This window comes from Lissotriton helveticus, chromosome 9, assembly GCF_964261635.1.
Source record: "Lissotriton helveticus chromosome 9, aLisHel1.1, whole genome shotgun sequence".
In the NCBI taxonomy this organism is placed as follows: Eukaryota; Metazoa; Chordata; class Amphibia; order Caudata; family Salamandridae; genus Lissotriton; species Lissotriton helveticus.
Genome location: NC_136070.1, coordinates 176779590 through 176797388, shown reverse-complemented (window position 1 = coordinate 176797388; position 17799 = coordinate 176779590). Strand labels below are relative to the sequence as shown.

Sequence of the window (17799 nt, the reverse complement as noted above, 5' to 3'; positions counted from 1 at the left end):
CTGCAAGTTATCTCTAAGAAACCACTCTCTAATTTATTTTGAAACTATTAAGCCTAGCAAATGTTACTAAGATACAATCCAAGAATGCAGAAAACTAAGCTGGCCGAGTAAGCTGCTGTACTCGTTTGGTAAGGGAACACAATTGGATACAAGATCATAACATTGACTCAAATTTGCATCCTGGCCACCCAAGATCCAAAGGTGTTTTTACCACAAGTAAATCAAGATAAGAAACTTCCAGTTCTACAGTGTCTGTATTGTTCAGGGAGCAGGATAAACTTCAGAAATCTCTCGAGATTCAGAAATTGCTGGACTTCCAGAAATTAGACTAGTTCTAACAGAGTCTGTGGAATAGAGGTAGAATTGGGAATTCCCTTATATTTTTAAGTAGTAATTCCTGATCAGAAAGGAGTGGCGTTGCCATGTTGGGTATGTTTAGAATAGTGAAGATAAATCCTACTTAGTGGTGTAGTTGGGTTTTACATTACTATATTAGAAATGCCACTTTTAGAAAGTGGGCATTTCTCTGTGCTTATAAGTCTTTGGGCTTTGTAGACTGACTCTTATACTCGTCTGACCTGGGTGACAGCTACACTTGATGCATCCTTTCCAGACAGCCACAACACAGGAAGGACTGGGTGTGACAGGGGATACATCTGCATTCATCTGCATACTGAGTGTCTTCCTGGGCTCGGAGAGGTAGTGGTGGGTCACACTTAACATTTGAATAGGTTGTGTCCTGCCCCCACACGAAGGGCTGATTTACCCCCTGCTGATTGTCTGGAGTCAGGGATGGGTTGGAAGGGAGTGTTGCAAACTTCTAAGGGTACCTTTGAAGTTACCTGTTCATCAAATACATTCTTGAGTACAAGTACTGGGTCTCTGACCCCATGTGTTTAGACACTGCTTGGGACTTGTAGCCAGACCCTGCTTGCTCTACCATCTGCACATTGCCAGATGACTGCTCTGCTGCCAGGTGGGACCGCCATTTGACTGACTTGCTGTGTGGGCTTGCTGCCTGCTGATTTCTGGGCTGCAGGATGGACTACCACTTTGCACTCTGCCGGAATGTGCCAGCCTACTGCTTGCCGCTTCTGCTGTGTCCTACTAGTGCTCTCCAAGGGCTTGTTACCTTGTTCCCTGTTCAGCAATCCCAGGCCCATCATGGATTGCCTCTAAGCGCCTCTGCTGTGAGACTCAGTGGCTTACGGGTCCGGCAGCGGCGTGCTACCTAAAGACCAACTTTTCTCCGTGTCTTGCCAGCCCGCTGCAGGAGCCCATTCTAGCGCATCACCAGCACTTTGCTCTAGCACATGACTGAGCATTGTGGTAAACAACCAGCACTTCACGGTCCAATAGAGAAGGGCTGGTGTATGTTTGTGGGACCGGTGTGTTCCTTTGCTGAGTCACGCTGCCATGGACGGACTTATGGACCCTGCAAGCTGCATTTCAATGAGAACGTGTTGCCTTAGCAGCCGAACTGCATCAACACTGCACCACCCCCAGAGAAATTCCTAGATTTGGTTGAAAATGCAGGCCCCGCTTCCAAGGCTGGCTAACGCTGAAGAGGGAAGAGTGGCTAGTGTAGTTGCTCTGTGTTGCAGAGGACCCCCACAGGGTCCCCTGGGATAGCTGGGCCCTGCACAACGACTCCTGATGGTGGGAGGCACCTATCCAAGAGACCCGTGGAGTCTCAACCCCTTTCGAGCTCACCAGCCTCTCCTCTTCCCAGAGGAACCCCCTTCTCAGCCATCGCCCAAGTCGGAGGAGGCCTCAGTGGCGCTGGGACTGGCAGGTACTGCCCTGTGGCAACGGCACTGCACACTCCCGGGCAGCTGTGTTTTGAGGGAGCCGGTAGCGAGGTCTCCCGCTTGAGTCTTGTGCCTCCTCCCTTACTCTGTCGGCCGTACCTTGGGGGCACTTGATCTTCTGTGAGGACAGAACATCGACTGAGCACCCAGCATGGCATGGAATCGCTGGGAGGAACTTGCCCGATCCAAGGAAACTGTGAATTACCGTATTATAGGTAGTAGGAGCGTCGGTGCTCTTTCGCCCTATCATTTTATTCGTAAGTGCTCTTGTTTCAGTTAGGCCCATGGTGATTACCATAACCCTGCTAGTAGGTCTGCAGGTGTTCCTGTGCCTATGTTTACTTACTGTTATTGGTGTGCTTTGCTGCTGCATTACATACCCTAAGTGTTTACGGATATATGTTGTTTTTGCCTTGCATTGTCCGGGATAACAAGTACTATCTCAAAAACTGCTTTGGATTTTCCGATCCAATGGGTCCATGATGCCATCACCTACCTGGGCCTCCGGGTGGCTCCCACCATCCAGCTCACCAGACAGCTAAACTACTCTCTTCTTTTGAAGCGAGTGTGAGACACCCTCCGTAGATGGAGACCTCACTCCCTTTCGTGGCTGGGACGGATAGGAGCAGTGAAGATGGTACTGCTGCCTCAAATTCTCTATATTTTCCACTCCCTCCTGCTAATGCCCCCACCGGGGTTCTACTGGCCCTGCAGAGGGACATAGAACGCTTTACCTGGCGCGCCCAAAGAGCTTGAATGCGCCGCAATCTCACACACAGGGACCCGGTTGAGGGTGGATTGGGGGTACCGGACCTCTTGGCGTATTGGCGGGCGGCTCAGTTGAGGGCATTGGTGGAGTGGTCTTGCTCCGAGTCCAAGAGACATTGGTTATTATCGACAGAGCCCTTGCAGCCCGCACACTATGGGGGTGCCCTTTCTTCCTCGCCAGGGTCGACATCGCAGCTTGTATTTATCGAAGGTGACCCGGCCCATCAAGCCGGCCTGGGACAGGACAGCGACCGCTAGAGGACTTACGACCATTCCATCCCCCTTCTCGCCTATTGTAAAGAACCCAGATTTTACACCTGGCCTTGATTATGGGGAATTTCACCACTGGACGACAGATTCTACTCGCTCCATTGGGCACCTCTGTGATGTTTCCGGCCTGCGCCCGTTTGTGGAGTTCCGCACTGAACTCTGGCTTCCTGAAAGGGAGCAATAGCATTATCTACAAATCAGACATTGGGTGCTGCAGGAAGGGATGCGGGAGGGCGCGGAGAGGCTGCTCACGCCATTCGAGAAGTGGTTGATCACGAGGCATAGCGATGAACACTTGACATCTGACTTGTATAAATTCGTGAGACCCCCCGACCCTGGGAAAACCCCTGGGCAATTGCGTTGGGAGAGTGAGCTGGGAAGGGAGCTCTCACTGAAGGAATGGACCGACCTCTATCATCGAGCCCGGCGCACGGCCCGAAATGACGCTTCTATTGAAACTGCCACTAAACTGGCCACTTACTGGTACTTAACCCCAGTACTGCTCCATAGGGGCAACCCCTCACGTCTGTTGTGCTGGAGAGGGTGTGGCACGCCAGGTACTCTTACCCACTTGCTTTGGGGTTGTCCTTCCTTAGGGACTTATTGGCCGCAAATATTAGATGAGATTTCCAGCATATATCCTCCTGGGCCGTCCTAACGCTCTCACCTTCCCGCTTCATTCCCGGAGAGGCAAACAAATGACCTTCACTCTGGGAGCGGCAGTTCAAAACGGTCTCACGCACTGGGGCTCCATGACGGTGCCCACCCGACTAGGTTGGTTACATAAGTTGTGGTCCATTCTAGGGATGGAAAAGATCTCTCTCTCCTTGACCAACCCCGGGGCCTCATTCCACGAACTTTGGGCTCCCCTTTTAGCGCTTTTGACATCGGAATTTACAGAATCTACTTGTCCCAAATATCTCAGATTATTACAACCGACAGACCCTCCACCGGCGCCCACGCCTGCTGCACCGGACGCTTAGACACCTATGGAATATATCTATTTAGTCGCATTACTTTACTTCAGCTGATGCGAGTTCACCCCCCCCCCCCCCCCTTTTGTCTTTTTTTTTTTAGGAAGAGGAGGAGGTGGGGGGTGTGGGAGGTTTTGTGTTCTTGTTTGTTGTATTTTCTGCCTAAATTGCATATATCTGCCTTCAAGATTCGAATATCTTCCTTAATCCTACGATGTTTAACAAGGTCGTATAATCCGCAGATATTAACAGTGGCTATCCTAACACACCCCATTGTATATAATAAGCAGACCTGAATAACCAATGGCCCAGAACATCAGAGAGAAAACACACTTCTAAACCCCCTACAGAACATACCACATGAAGTCCCCTTTGCCCTGAATGGAATCCACCACCCACCCCCCCTAACCCACCCCACACCCCTCACTAAGGCAAAAAAGGTCCTCAGACCCTTGTGATGCCTCCCGCGTTAGTGCACCCCCTGTCGCTCCCCGACCTAAAGAAAAAGGTCAACTCCAGTCAAACATAAGCGAGGAGCCATGCTCAGCCCCGCCCGCCCCTGCCCTCCTTATTTAAAAAATACTTAGTTTTACCTAACACCCCACCCCTACCTAACCCCCCACTTTGAGAACGCTGGGAAGGAGCACAGAAAAGAAACCCCTGACCAACCTAATCAGACCAAAACCCCTACCCCGGAAGACTTCGATTCGATTAACCACCAGTTATTTCCTTTACGTAATTCTCAGCCTGAATCTGAGAAGTGAATACCCTAACCCGCCCCAGATGTATGACTTTTAATTGCGCAGTGTTCATCAGGTATACTTCACAACCAAGTTTTTGAAAAGGGCTAATCAGCTGCCGAAGCCACCATCTTCTCAACGGTTGTGTGACGAAAGTTTGGTCGCACGAAAAAAGTCTGTCCTTCAGCTGTTTTCTTGGCATCCGGTCGGGCTTTTTCGAATATTGCCTGGCGTAATAAAAAGTTCCCAAAGAATATTAAAATTGCTTGGGGTTTTGGATTGGGGCCTGGGTTGCTTTTTGCCAATAGTGGGAATCTGTGCACACGCTGGATCTCCGCCTCCCAATTCCAGTGTGATAGTTCTGGAAAAGCTGATTTGAAGAGTTTTAACACAAAACCGCGAATATCACTTCCCTTGGCGTTCTCTTCGATGCCCAGCAGACGCAGGTTGTTCCTCCGCTGTCTGTTTTCGGATTCTTCTAGCTTCCACAGAATATCCATCATTCTGGCAACAATCCATATGGTCGCACACTGCTCCTTCTACCAGCGAATTGGCCCCTGGGCGTTATGGTAAATGCAGTTTGTTCCAGCGTGTGCGCTTCTGAAAAAATGTCGAGTATATCCACCGTTGTGCTGGCCATCCCTGGACACTTGTTTCGAGGTCGTTACCTCTCATCAGCAGGGAATAGGCGTGTGTATGGGGCTGCTGCGTAGGCTGCCAAAAGTGTTCTCAGGTCTTGATACCTCTCGCGGCGCGCAGGTGCGTAACCATGAGCTCGTCAGCTCGACCGGCTCAAGGGAGCCTTAATAAACAACAATCCATATGGTCGCACACTGCTCCTCCTACCAGCGAGTTGGCCCCTGGGCATTATGGTAAATGCAGTTCGTTCGAGCGTGTGCGCTTCTGAAAAAATGTCGAGTATATCCACCGTTGTGCTGGCCATCCCTGGACACGTGTTTCGAGGTCGTTACCTCTCATCAGCAGGGAATAGGCGTGTGTATGGGGCTGCTGCTTAGGCTGCCAAAAGTGTTCTCAGGTCTTGATACCTCTCGCGGCGCGCAGGTGCGTAACCATGAGCTCGTCACCTCGACCGGCTCAAGGGAGCCTTAATAAACAACAATCCTTATGGTCGCACACTGCTCCTCCTACCAGCGAGTTGGCCCCGTGTGCGCTTCTGCAAAAATGTCTAGTATATCCACCGTTGTGCTGGCCATCCCTGGACACGTGTTTCGAGGTTGTTACCTCTCATCAGCAGGGAATAGGCGTGTGTATGGGGCTGCTGCGTAGGCTCCCAAAAGTGTTCTCAGGTCTTGATACCTCTCGCGGCGCGCCGGTGCGTAACCATGAGCTCGTCAGCTCGACCGGCTCAAGGGAGCCTTAATAAACAACAATCCATATGGTCGCACACTGCTCCTCCTACCAGCGAGTTGGCCCCTGGGCATTATGGTAAATGCAGTTCGTTCCAGCGTGTGCGCTTCTGAAAAAATGTCGAGTATATCCACCGTTGTGCTGGCCATCCCTGGACACGTGTTTCGAGGTCATTACCTCTCATCAGCAGGGAATAGGCGTGTGTATGGGGATGCTGCGTAGGCTGCCAAAAGTGTTGTCAGGTCTTGATACCTCTCGCGGCATGCAGGTGCGTAACCATGAGCTCGTCAGCTCGACCGGCTCAAGGGAGCCTTAATAAACAACAATCCATATGGTCGCACACTGCTCCTACTACCAGCGAGTTGGCCCCTGGGCATTATGGTAAATGCAGTTCGTTCCAGCGTGTGCGCTTCTGAAAAAATGTCGAGTATATCCACCGTTGTGCTGGCCATCCCTGGACACGTGTTTCGAGGTCGTTACCTCTCATTAGCAGGGAATAGGCGTGTGTATGGGGCTGCTGCGTAGGCTGCCAAAAGTGTTCTCAGGTCTTGATACCTCTCATGGCGCGCAGGTGCGTAACCTACTCGCTGGTAGGAGGAGCAGTGTGCGACCATATGGATTGTTGTTTATTAAGGCTCCCTTGAGCCGGTCGAGCTGACGAGCTCATGGTTACGCACCTGCACCCAGACCTTTATACTGCAAAGCCGTCACCACCAGATGATAATATGGCTTATCAACAACTCATTGCTAGAGCAGCAGAGTATCATGGGGTGGCCTTACATAAAGAATCCTTAGAATAAGACTTTTTATTTGAAACACTGGAGTCCACACAGAGGTCAAGTCAAACTCTCCCTCTGCTTAAAGGCATGATGAGGCATACAGATGATATCTTCATAGACCCTGTACGAGCAGATATCTTAACTCTGGCTTTGCCAGAACGGAGCTGCATAATTGCAGCGCAAATTTCGTCTATTTCCAATTCGGCATCATATAATGATATTTAGATTCTATAGTAACATCTGAACTTGGAAATGTGATGTCATGTTAAATATATAAACTAAATGTACGATTCTTTTGACATATAACATGTGGTAAGATATGCGAGGGACACACTGTAGAACTTTGATAATGCTTTCTATGCTTTTGATTATTTTAAATACCAGCAGCTCAGAAGAAAAGACTTTGCTGTTTGTTGAGGGAATGTAGAACGTGTACCTTTTTTAAGAATGACAAAAAACTAAGGAATCCTGTAATCGAGAACTATTAACATTTATTTTGAGAAACTTAATAACCCACTCATTTTGGAATATGCTTCGGTGAATAAATCATACCAATGGAATTACTTTCATTAATTATTCTAATTAAATTAGGAGAGACATTGCTGTATAAAACATTTGGACCAATAGTAAACTAAAAACCTGTTATTTGAGAAGAAATTGGACCTTTCCTTCATTGTATCAATAAAGACAAATTTAGTACAACAATTAAAAGCTTTTGGCAGGAGGTTAAAGATGAATTATTTTAAAGTTTGCCCTGATTGTAAGAACAGTGGGCTTAGGTATGATGTTGAGTGATCAAGAGCTCTAGGCAATAAATATATTTCTGTAAATTACCAGTGTATTTCTTTTCAGGTGACTGTTCAAACATATAAGCTTTGTTAAAGTGTTTAATATTTTTTTATGAGCTATTGTTTTCAAGTTAGTTATGTATCCAGATTTGTCTTAAGCTTTCTCACCGGGGGCAACGTCTTTTTATTCGTTTGCGTTTCTAGGTCTCAAAAACAGCACCAACTGGTGAATATTTGACAACGGGAAGTTTCATGATTCGAGGTGAGAGCTGAATTGTGCAGACCATTATTTTCTGCTCAATTTCATATCAAGTGTATTGTCTTCCAGAAGTAGACAGACCTATTATTTCTAATACATTATATATACTTAGAGTGGGCATTGGCCTACCTTCTTGTATATGATTGGATGCATTGGTTGCCTATCTCAGTTGTCTGCTCTTTGGCTTTCCTCCCTGCTCTTGTGTTAGTCCTGCCTACCAGCATTTCAGTCTTACTGTATTCTCATCGGATACGTTGTGTAAGTCGGCTGTATACTTGAGGAAGTCTTTGTTTACTTTTAGTTCTCATCCAGGGGCTACTCATCAATAGTCATAATCTATTAATAATCCCCGCCCCTGTGCAGGATCCCGGAGCATATAGGAAATACATATATATTCATATATATGCATATGTGAAAACATATATATATATATATGCAGCCTAAAATATTTCCAAAATGGCAAAAATGCTGAAATTCCATAGGTTTGCATAGTAGCACCTAAACTCTCCCAACCCCTAAGGAAGAAAGAGAGCAGTAAACATTTGTCACATAACAATGCCTTATTGTCATAGAAAAACCTGTAATTGCAGGCATTTGCCAGTAGGCTGCAGTAGAGTATAAGAAACAAAGAAAACTGACACCTTGCCTTTAAGGCATTAGAGTAGAGGTACCGTGCCTTTAAGACCTGTAGGCGACCCCCTGCTCCCATGATGCACCACAGGTGGCAGTTAGGTCAGTTCTTTTTTCTGGCTCCTTTTGAAGGATCCTGGAGCTTGAGCTCTTCAATTTTTTGACTAAAACTGATTTTTGAAGAGAATTTTTCAGAAAATTCAACGTTTTCTGTTTTATAAAGGCTTCTGCTACTGCTTTTGTGGAATTCCACAGATTTTTTTCCAGTCAGAATACCAGCTTTATTCAGGAAGTGTCCTTCCTGTGACAAGAAAATGGCACTGGCAGATCCACACTCTGTGTGTATTGTGTGCCTTCCATCCTCACACAATCCTGACCAGTGCCACCATTGTCAGAAGTTCTCCAGGCGACCCTTGCGCGACAGAGAATAGATAAAACTCCATGCTCTGCTGGAAAAGGACAAGAGTCATCAGGTGGGTGGCCCTGGAGGCCCCAGGACATCGTCTTTCAGCAAGCAAGGGCAAAAGCGGCTACGTTACACTTCTCCTAACCCCAGGAAGAGAAAGGGGAGAATAGATTCACCATCGACGTCGAAGTCGCCGTCGTAGAGGCCCAGACACTCTTCAGGAACACCATCTCGACGTTGAGAGTCTCCGCCGCATCCAAGTAAGTCGGCGTCGAGGCACCACACTATTGGCTCGAAGTCTGTGGCTGCTGAGAGGACCAAGTCTCTGTCTACGTCGAGGCTTCCGTCGTCATCGAGACACTCTCTGCCACCCTCGAGGGGGTCAGCGTCGAGAGTAATGACGGCTGACATATTGCCGCCAGCTGGTGTGCCGCCATCGAGAGGGTCGTCGAGATCCCACCACCCGACGTCAAGGAGATCGACATCGATACGGCGCCATGGAGGGTCGCCGTCGACACGATGTCGTGAAAGATCGCCGTGGACACGACGTCATGGCAAATCGCCGTTGACTCGGCGTCATAGCAGATCGGCGTCGAGATCACTAACTCGACGCCGAAAGTCACCGTCGAGGTCACCTCATCGTCGTGGACGATCGACGTCAAGACCATCGAAACCTCACTCAACGCCGATGGTGACTCAGACATCATTGACGTCGAAGTACTCAACGTCCAGAGAAGGGGTCACAGGGATTGCGAAGTCTCCGAGGCAGTCAGATCCAGGGTCCAGAGCATCGTCAGGAGACCGGTCATAGTCTCCAGGACTGCACATTGTGGAGATCTCGCCAGAAGTATCCCCCAAACCTGCGGAGGAGAAATCCCGCAGTTTGTCTCGCCGTCCGCAAGGTGCTGTATCTGGTGGTCGCGGTAGTCCGGACTCGGATTACTCCTGCGCATACTCATCATCTGGTCCAAGAACGAGCACTCCGGTTAGACCAAGATCACCTCCCAGGCCAAGATCACCTTCCAGACCAAGGGCACCTTCCAGGCCAAGATCTCCTTCCATACGACGGTCTAGGTCCAGGGGTCGTCACAGCCGCCATCACGACAGGCCCCCTAAGAGAAGGCGCACAAGATCACCTACATGGTCTTCGTCTACAAGATCGACGGTCCGGGAATACTCTCCGACCTTCTCCTCCACGCCGCCATCACGGGTGTCACCCATAGATGACATCTCTACATTTACAGATGTTCTGGGTAGGGGTGCAAAGAAACTCAACATCACTTTGCATACCCCGATGGTCCCCACGTCTGTCATCTTTGATACCCTGCATCACCGGACAGCTTCTAGACCACTGCTACCACCTGTGCCTGGATTCCTGGAACCGGCTATGGCCACCTTTCTCACTCCTGCGACGGTGGGTTCTGTACCATCCAGAATCGCCAAAAAATACAAGGCTCCAGCAGAGGACCCCTTGTTTCTGAGGACTGATCCACCAGCTGATTCGGTCATTGTGGCTCCGCTTCCACCTCATCCTCGGTGCCTCCTGAGAAGAATAGCAAACAAATGGACTTGTATGGGAGGAAGATGTGCAACACTTCAGCGTCATACATGAAGGTTGCAAGTGCCTCTTCCCTTCTCGGGAGATACAACAGATCTCTTTGGGACTCTCTCACACGTTTCACCAAGAAGAAATCCTACAGGAAGGAGGGCTTGTAGCCAATCAAGTAATAACTGCTGCAGCGGATGCTTCCGATCTTGCCGCTCATGGCTACTCCCATGGAGTCTGCTCATGACGCTCGACTTGGCTGCGCCTCACAGGCCTCAAGCCTGATGCTCAGAAGAAAATGATGAACCTCCCTTTCAATGGTTCATCTCTGTTTGCGGCTCATGCTGATGACGAGATGAACAAGATGAAGGCTGAGATGGACACTGTCAAGGTTGAGGGTCTCGAGAAACGCAAGGAGTTTAAGAAGCGCTTCCGTCAGGGCGAGACACCTCAGTGGTCTGCCCAGAATCAGCAAAGATCTGTTCCAGCAGAGACGGCCTAGTAGAGGTAGAGGCAATAAAACCAAGCAACAGCCCATCTCCAAGCATCCTCCCAGACCTTGAGTCATTGCTTCCTCTGCAACCATTCGCCACTCCGGTGGGAGGGAGTGTAGCTGTGTCACCTGGAAGAGTGGAAAATCATAACAAAGGACAAATGGGTGCTGAGTATTGTGCAGCATGGTTACTTGCTGAGGTTTAAGTCTCCTCCTCCGCAAGTTCCCCCGCAACTCAAGCACCTTCCTCAAATTCAAAGTCAGCTGTTGAAGGACGAAGTTTCTATCCTTCTCACAAAAAAGGCCATAGAGGAGGTCCCTCCCACGCGAAGAAATCAGGAAGTATACTCCCGTTACTTTCTAGTCCAAAAGCAAGAAATAGTCAAAGAGTACAGACCAATCCTCGACCTACGCCTGCTGAACATGTTTATCAGAAAAGAAAACATTTGTATGCTAGCCTTGCACCAATTCTTTCCACACCTTCACCAGGGAGACTGGATGTGTGCCATCGACCTGCAGGATGCTTACTTTCATATACCTGTCTCAGTAAAGCATCAAAAATTTCTCAGGTTTCAGATAGACCGTCACCACTACCAGTATGGAGTGCAACCGTTCGGCCTCAAATCCGCCCCACGGACATTCTCCTAGTGCATGGCGGTGGTGGCTGCCTTCCTCCGCAGGCGAAAGATCTTCGTCTAGCCCTTTCTAGACGACTGGCTCCTAAAAAGCTCCACACCTGTTCTGCTGCAGAGCCATCTCTCTTACTGTCTCAAACTGATGCATTCTTTGGGGTTGCAGGTCAACTACAAAAAGTCAGTACTCAATCCCACCCAACGAATACACTATCTGGCCGCCTCCCTGGACACTGCAGAGGGAAGCGTGTGTCCTTTGGAGGAGAGGTTATCATCAAAACTTCTGCAGTGCCGCACCTTGCTAGGCACCCAAAGCCCTACAGACAGACAAGTGTCGTCACTACTGGGATCGATGGCCTCATGCATCTACATTGTGCCCAATGCACACCTTCACATGAGGCCCCTGCAGCAGGCACTCGAGGACCAATGGTCTCAGAGATCAGGCCACTGGGAAGATCAAGTCTCTCTTCACCAAAGTGCCAGAGACTCCATCAGATGGTGGATAACACATTCTCACCTACTGCAAGGAGTCCCGTATCATCAGTCACCTCCATCGTAGACAGTGGTCACAGATGCCTCACTGCACGGCTGGGGTGCTCATATGGACCAGCTTCAGGTACAAGGTCTCTGGTCCGAAGTAGAAAGAAGCTACCATATCAACTTCTTGGAGCTCCGGGCTGACTAGCTGGCGTTCAAGTCCCTGTACCCGTCTCTGCACACCCACCACATTCAAGTTCAGACAGACAACACAACAACGTTCTATCTGAACAAACAAGGAGGCACCAGGTCACGAGTAATGTCTCTGGAAGCTCAATCCATTTGTCGCTGGCTTCTGGCGAGAGGTCTCTCCATCGTGGCAGTTCACCTCTCAGGAATCCTGAATGTTCAGCCGTACGGCCTAAGCAGAGACTTCGTAGAAGCGCACGACTGGGTGCTCAACGAAGACGTCGCTCAGCAGGTGTTTCGGCAATGGGGAGTACCTGACATAGATCTGTTCGCAGACTCGGCAAACACAAAATGCCCCGTCTTCGCGTCCCCCTCAGCAGGGATCACGGGGAAATGCACTTTTGATCAGCTGGTCTCAGACATTGCTGTACGCTTTTCCTCCCCTGCCTCTGATTTATTTTATTTATTTATTAAGCTTATTAAGCGCGACAGCTACCCAAAAAGAGTTTCCCGGCGCTGGACAGGCAAAGTGCTAGGTAGCCTAACGTTTCAACAGTGAACAGCGTTATTGATTAAAAAGCCAGGTCTTAATGGCTCTGCGAAACCAGACATAGTTGGTTTCTATGCGGGTATTCAGGGGGAGAGTGTTCCAAAGTGTTCCCGGCGGTGATACAGAAATTCTACATGACCAGCACCAGGATGATCCTGATAGCGCCGGAGTGGCCACGCCAGTGGTGGTACCCGAGTCTCCTCCAGCTGTCGGAAGTTCCTCACCGGAGACTGCCCTGCCGCCCAGACTTGCTGACCAAGGACGGGGGGAGGGTGTTTCACCCCAACCTTCCTTCCCTTCGATTGACGGCATGGCTCCTGAGGTCATCCAATATGGCCACCTAGACCTTTCAGCTGACTGCATGAACATTCTTAAAGAGGCAAAGAGGCCCTCCACTAGAAAATCTTATGCTTTCAGGTGGAAGAGATTTTACATTTGGTGTATGGACAATTCTCTTGATCCAATCCAAGGTCAGGAGCAGGTGATTCTCCCATACTTATTGCATTTAGCAAGGTCAGGCCTGAAGTACCCCTCCATCCAGAGGCGCAACTAGAGACAAATTTCGGGGGGGGCTAAGAAAAAATTTCGGGTGGGGCTAATTCTTCCAGCAGTATGCAGAGTGGAGATGCAGGGGCTCTATAAAAAGGGGTGAAAAAACAACAAAGCCTCATTAACAAGCAAATGGTCTTTTAAAGACCTGTGAAGTACTCGGGTGTGGCTGTGTTTGTGCCTGGGACGCTGTCTCAGCCGGGCTGACACACACGACAGGGGGGAGGGGCTGAAGCCCTTTGAGACCAATGGGCGTTGAACGCCTGGAGAGAGCCCAGAGACGGCTACATATTACACATTAGTGTTATGTAGTTTTATATTACATCTTTGTGTTGGGTAGTTAGCTTGAAAACCCTGTTTAAAATGTTTAGGTTTTATATACTTGCATGAATAAATTGTTGATATAACAGTGGGCAATGGTGAGGGACTTCGGATTTATTTGATACAATGGCTTCAGGGTTTACCACATAATTATAGATTTACCACAGTTGCCATATCATTTTACTACCTATTCTTTAGAATTAACATAGAATGTTGCTTCTAGCTAATGATGATGTAGCCTTGCGGCTAGAGCGGTGGACCTTTGGACCTGGGGAACCGGGTTCAAGTCTCAGCAACAATGCTCAACATCCTGTGATTCTGGGCAAATCACCTTATCTCCCAGTGCCTAACAAAAATGAATGTGTACATCTGTAACAAAACTGGTGCTCATGTAAAGCGATCTGATACTCGATGTCTCGGGTCTAGTTTGTGCTATATAAAACTCTAAAAATTAAAAAATATATATATAATGTGCCACCTAAATTGCAATTTTTTAGACACAAATTAGATAACCTTGCTGCATAATGTGGTCCTCCAAGCCACATGCTCTCAATATTCTTCACAATGTAAATCTCCGCAGAGTGGTTTGGGGGATATCATTTTGATGATGAAATCTATATTCAATGGCAATCCCTGTGAAATATGGGTTTGTATACTACTGTATTCTGCGTAATAAAAGCACCTAAATATGTAGTATATTAGTACTAAGGAACATTAAAACTGTGAATTCTTTGTGAACTCCATCTATCCCAGACATTAATAATCCTAATTGGAACCAAGGAGAGAGCCACCCTCCTCGCAACTTCCCGAAACAGTCAGTGTGCAAAAGACAGAGACAGTATCTAAGGCCAAAATGTGACACAGATCATGCCTCTAGGTAAGCAAGGGCTTGTAATTAAGAGTTGCTGCCACCAACAAGCAAAGGTGAGACACGTCATGCACTCACTCTCTTCTGCCTTGACGTTGCGGGGGCTGTTATTAACTTGAGACTGTATTAATATAACTGCATCTACAATGGCCCTCCAGCTTCACGGCTCAATCGGTTTCAGATGGCCCAGAATGTCTCACCTGTCTCAGCGTTGGGTAGAAGCGATCATGGTACAGCAGCAGCTCTAAATCCCTTCACTGGTTACCAGTTATAAGATGGAATCCTATTCAAACTTGACTGCTGGATGTATACATGTATACACTGCTGTAGGATGAATATGTGTACCTGGTCCTCCTCTATCTATCCAGCAGAATCTCACTCTACTGGAACATAAAAAATCCTGTAACTCTGGATAAATTGTTTTTGAAAGTCCCAGAAGTCAACTTTAAAATTAAGGCTTCAGTGCTTTTTCTGCCCCAGGCCCATCTATCTATTTGATTGATTGAGACCATATATAAAGCGCTCACAGCTACTTCAGTAAGCAGTGTTGCGACGCTCTGAGGAGAGTGACAGTGCCAATCAACTCGGTCAGTAAGATCTGGACTTTCTCCGAGAATTGCTGAGATATCAGTCCAACTTGACTTGCTTTAAGAAGGCACTAAAAACACATATTTTGGTGTTACGGACCCACATAAGACCCGCACTAAGAGTTCCCATTGTAGAAGTGCATGTGTGAGAAGTGGCCTGATAGGTAGGCAGGATTCAAGCAGCGAGAGATACCACATTCAATCACAATATGGAATGACCTGACCCCTTATGAGAAAGGAGAACATCATATCACGAAATCCTTGTTTAGTTCATTTTAAAGCTCTTCTGTTTTGTGCATTTATTTAGTAAGGCATTGGAGTGCTGTAGATAGTCGTAGCAATAGGGAGAAGAAGCAGGGCAATGTATGAGCCCTGCTAACTTGTCAATTTCTCCTACAGGGAGAGATCTCTTTCAATGTCCTTATATTATGTTCAGGTGGCATACGAGGCTCCTTCTGCTTACCACGGGGCCTTGTGAATACATCACACAGACCAGTCAGCGAGCCAGGCCAAACCCATCATGGCGCACTAGAAAACCTTTAACAGATCAATACGTCGCTTCTCTCAGCCAATGTTTTCTTAAATATTTTATTATACAAATAAGAATGGCCGAGATGTGACTTAATATGCAGTGTGTGCTATAGTAGAGCAGTCCCTCCGTGTTGTCAGAGCGGGAAATGTTTGAGCACTTTGTGGAAGACTTAGAAATGTTACTATCCACTGCTAGAGTGTCCACTCCTCGTGAACTTGGATGTGCACAACTGAGGTACAGGCATGGACCCCCATCATCTCAGTGAATAATGTCTCACTGCTACAGACACTCCTCAGATATGTTGTGTCACTTATGGTGACGCTGATGGCAATTCACCGGCTCCTGCCTGTGCCGTTCTATCTAGACCCAGACATCTAAAAGCGGCCTTGATGTTGCAGTTTTATTTTTGAACACTTAACTGCCTGGGCACAACAACAGCAAGAAACAGGCCCCCAAGGCACAATGATGTCATCTTGTGTAAATGGTAGTAGAGCTCTGATGCCTAACAGGGCCTGGTTCATGCTTCAGTAAATTGAAAAATAAATACAGAAATACATTCCATAATTCCCATGTGGCAGCACTCTGACTGCAAACAAGAGCTATTCTTACTCCCAATATTATGTCACGGTTAACACTTCAAACACTTCACATATAATATGAATGCAAAGGCTTTGCCTCATCTAGTACAGCCACTAAGATTGCAAGTTTTACATTCCTGCGCTCATGTGATGTTTTGGCACGCACAGCACAGATTATAATGTCATTTATTTACACCTTATCCCCGCGTCTTCCAATTAAAATGCCCCAAAGACAAAACCGTCACCAAAGGAAACTATGTCAGCCCTTCTACTATATTGAAACCAAAGCGCCATCAAATATTTACCAAGATGTGCTGCATATTCAAGGAGGAAATCGTCACTGTGCCTTTAGCTCACCAAATGTCCAAGTCCACTTTTATGGCAGAGCGTGCCTAACCAACGTCATTTCCTAATTGTAAGAGAGCTGCAACATGTAAGCAGGTCTGCGTCGGGTTTTCTTTCTCAAAAGCCTCATTTACAAGTAAATGGTCTTTTAAAGGCCTGTTAACTACTCGGGTGCGGCTGCAATTAGATGCTCGCCGGCCCCAACCCGCGAAACTGTGTCAGCCCGGGCTGACACACACGACGGGGGGGGCTAAAGCCCCGTGAGCCCAATGGGTGTTGCGCGCCTGCCTCCATCAGGGTTCACTTAGCGGCAGTAACAGTCTATAGGAAGTCTCCTTCTCAGACCTCATTCTTCCTCATGCCTGTGGTCAAAGATTTCCTAGAGGGGCTTAAGAAAGTGTTTCCACCAGTGAGGTCCCCCTCTCCTCCCTGGGAGCTTAACATCGTACTTACCAAATTGATGGGTGCTACTTTCGAGCCTTCCATAAGGCATCATTGCAGCAATTGACCTGGAAAGCTGCCTTTTTGGTAGCCATCACCTCAGCCCGCAGGGTGAGCGAGATCCAGGCCCTGTGTTGCAAGGAACCTTACTCAGTGTTTCATGCCAATAGAGTGGTGCTGAGAACACATTCAGGCTTCCTGCCCACTGTGGTGTCGAATTTCCATATCAATCAGACCATCACTTTGCCGACTTTCTTCCCTCAACCAACCACTCCCCCGGAGAGGTCTTTACACTCTCTAGATCTCCGGAGGTGTTTAAAATTTTACCTGGCTAAAACTCTTCCACTTAGGAAGTCTGACCGGCTCTTTGTTAATTATGGGACAACTAATACCGGTCTGTGAGCTTCAAAAAGGTCTATCTCGAGATGGATCGTCTCCTGTATAGCTCTGTCTTACCAATTAGCTAACAAAGATTTACAGGGCAAACTTAATGCACATTCTACTAGAGGGAAAGCTTCTACTACAGCTCTCCTTCGCAACATTCCAATATCTGAGATTTGTAAGGCGGCTACATGGCGTTCAGTGCATACCTTTACACGCCATTACTGCCTAGATTCAGATGCACAGGCAGATGCCCAAGTGGGACAGGCCTCTTTAAGGAATTTGTTTGCATAACTGCATTTTAAATGTGATGGTAATTCATGTTTTTTGCTGTATACTTGATTGCTTGTGCGCAAGACTTTGGGTATGGGCTTGCTAATCTATTCATAGATTATGACTATTGATGAGTATCCCCTGGATGAGAAGGATTAGTTACTTACCTGTAATCCTAGTTCTCATCCAGGGGTATACTCATCAAAGTCATAAGCGACCCACCCACCTAACTGGACGAGCATTA

At 47.9% G+C, this 17799-nt stretch overlaps 1 protein-coding gene across 1 annotated transcript in view; it reads left to right on the top strand.

The window, feature by feature from the left end:
• Positions 1-17799, top strand: part of NEMF (nuclear export mediator factor) — a 546593-nt gene that overhangs the window by 337087 nt on the left and 191707 nt on the right. Inside the window, exon 20 of the mRNA XM_078659711.1 lies at positions 7703-7760. Within this exon, the coding sequence (XP_078515837.1) occupies positions 7703-7760 (58 nt within the window). The remainder of the gene's footprint in view (positions 1-7702; positions 7761-17799) is intronic.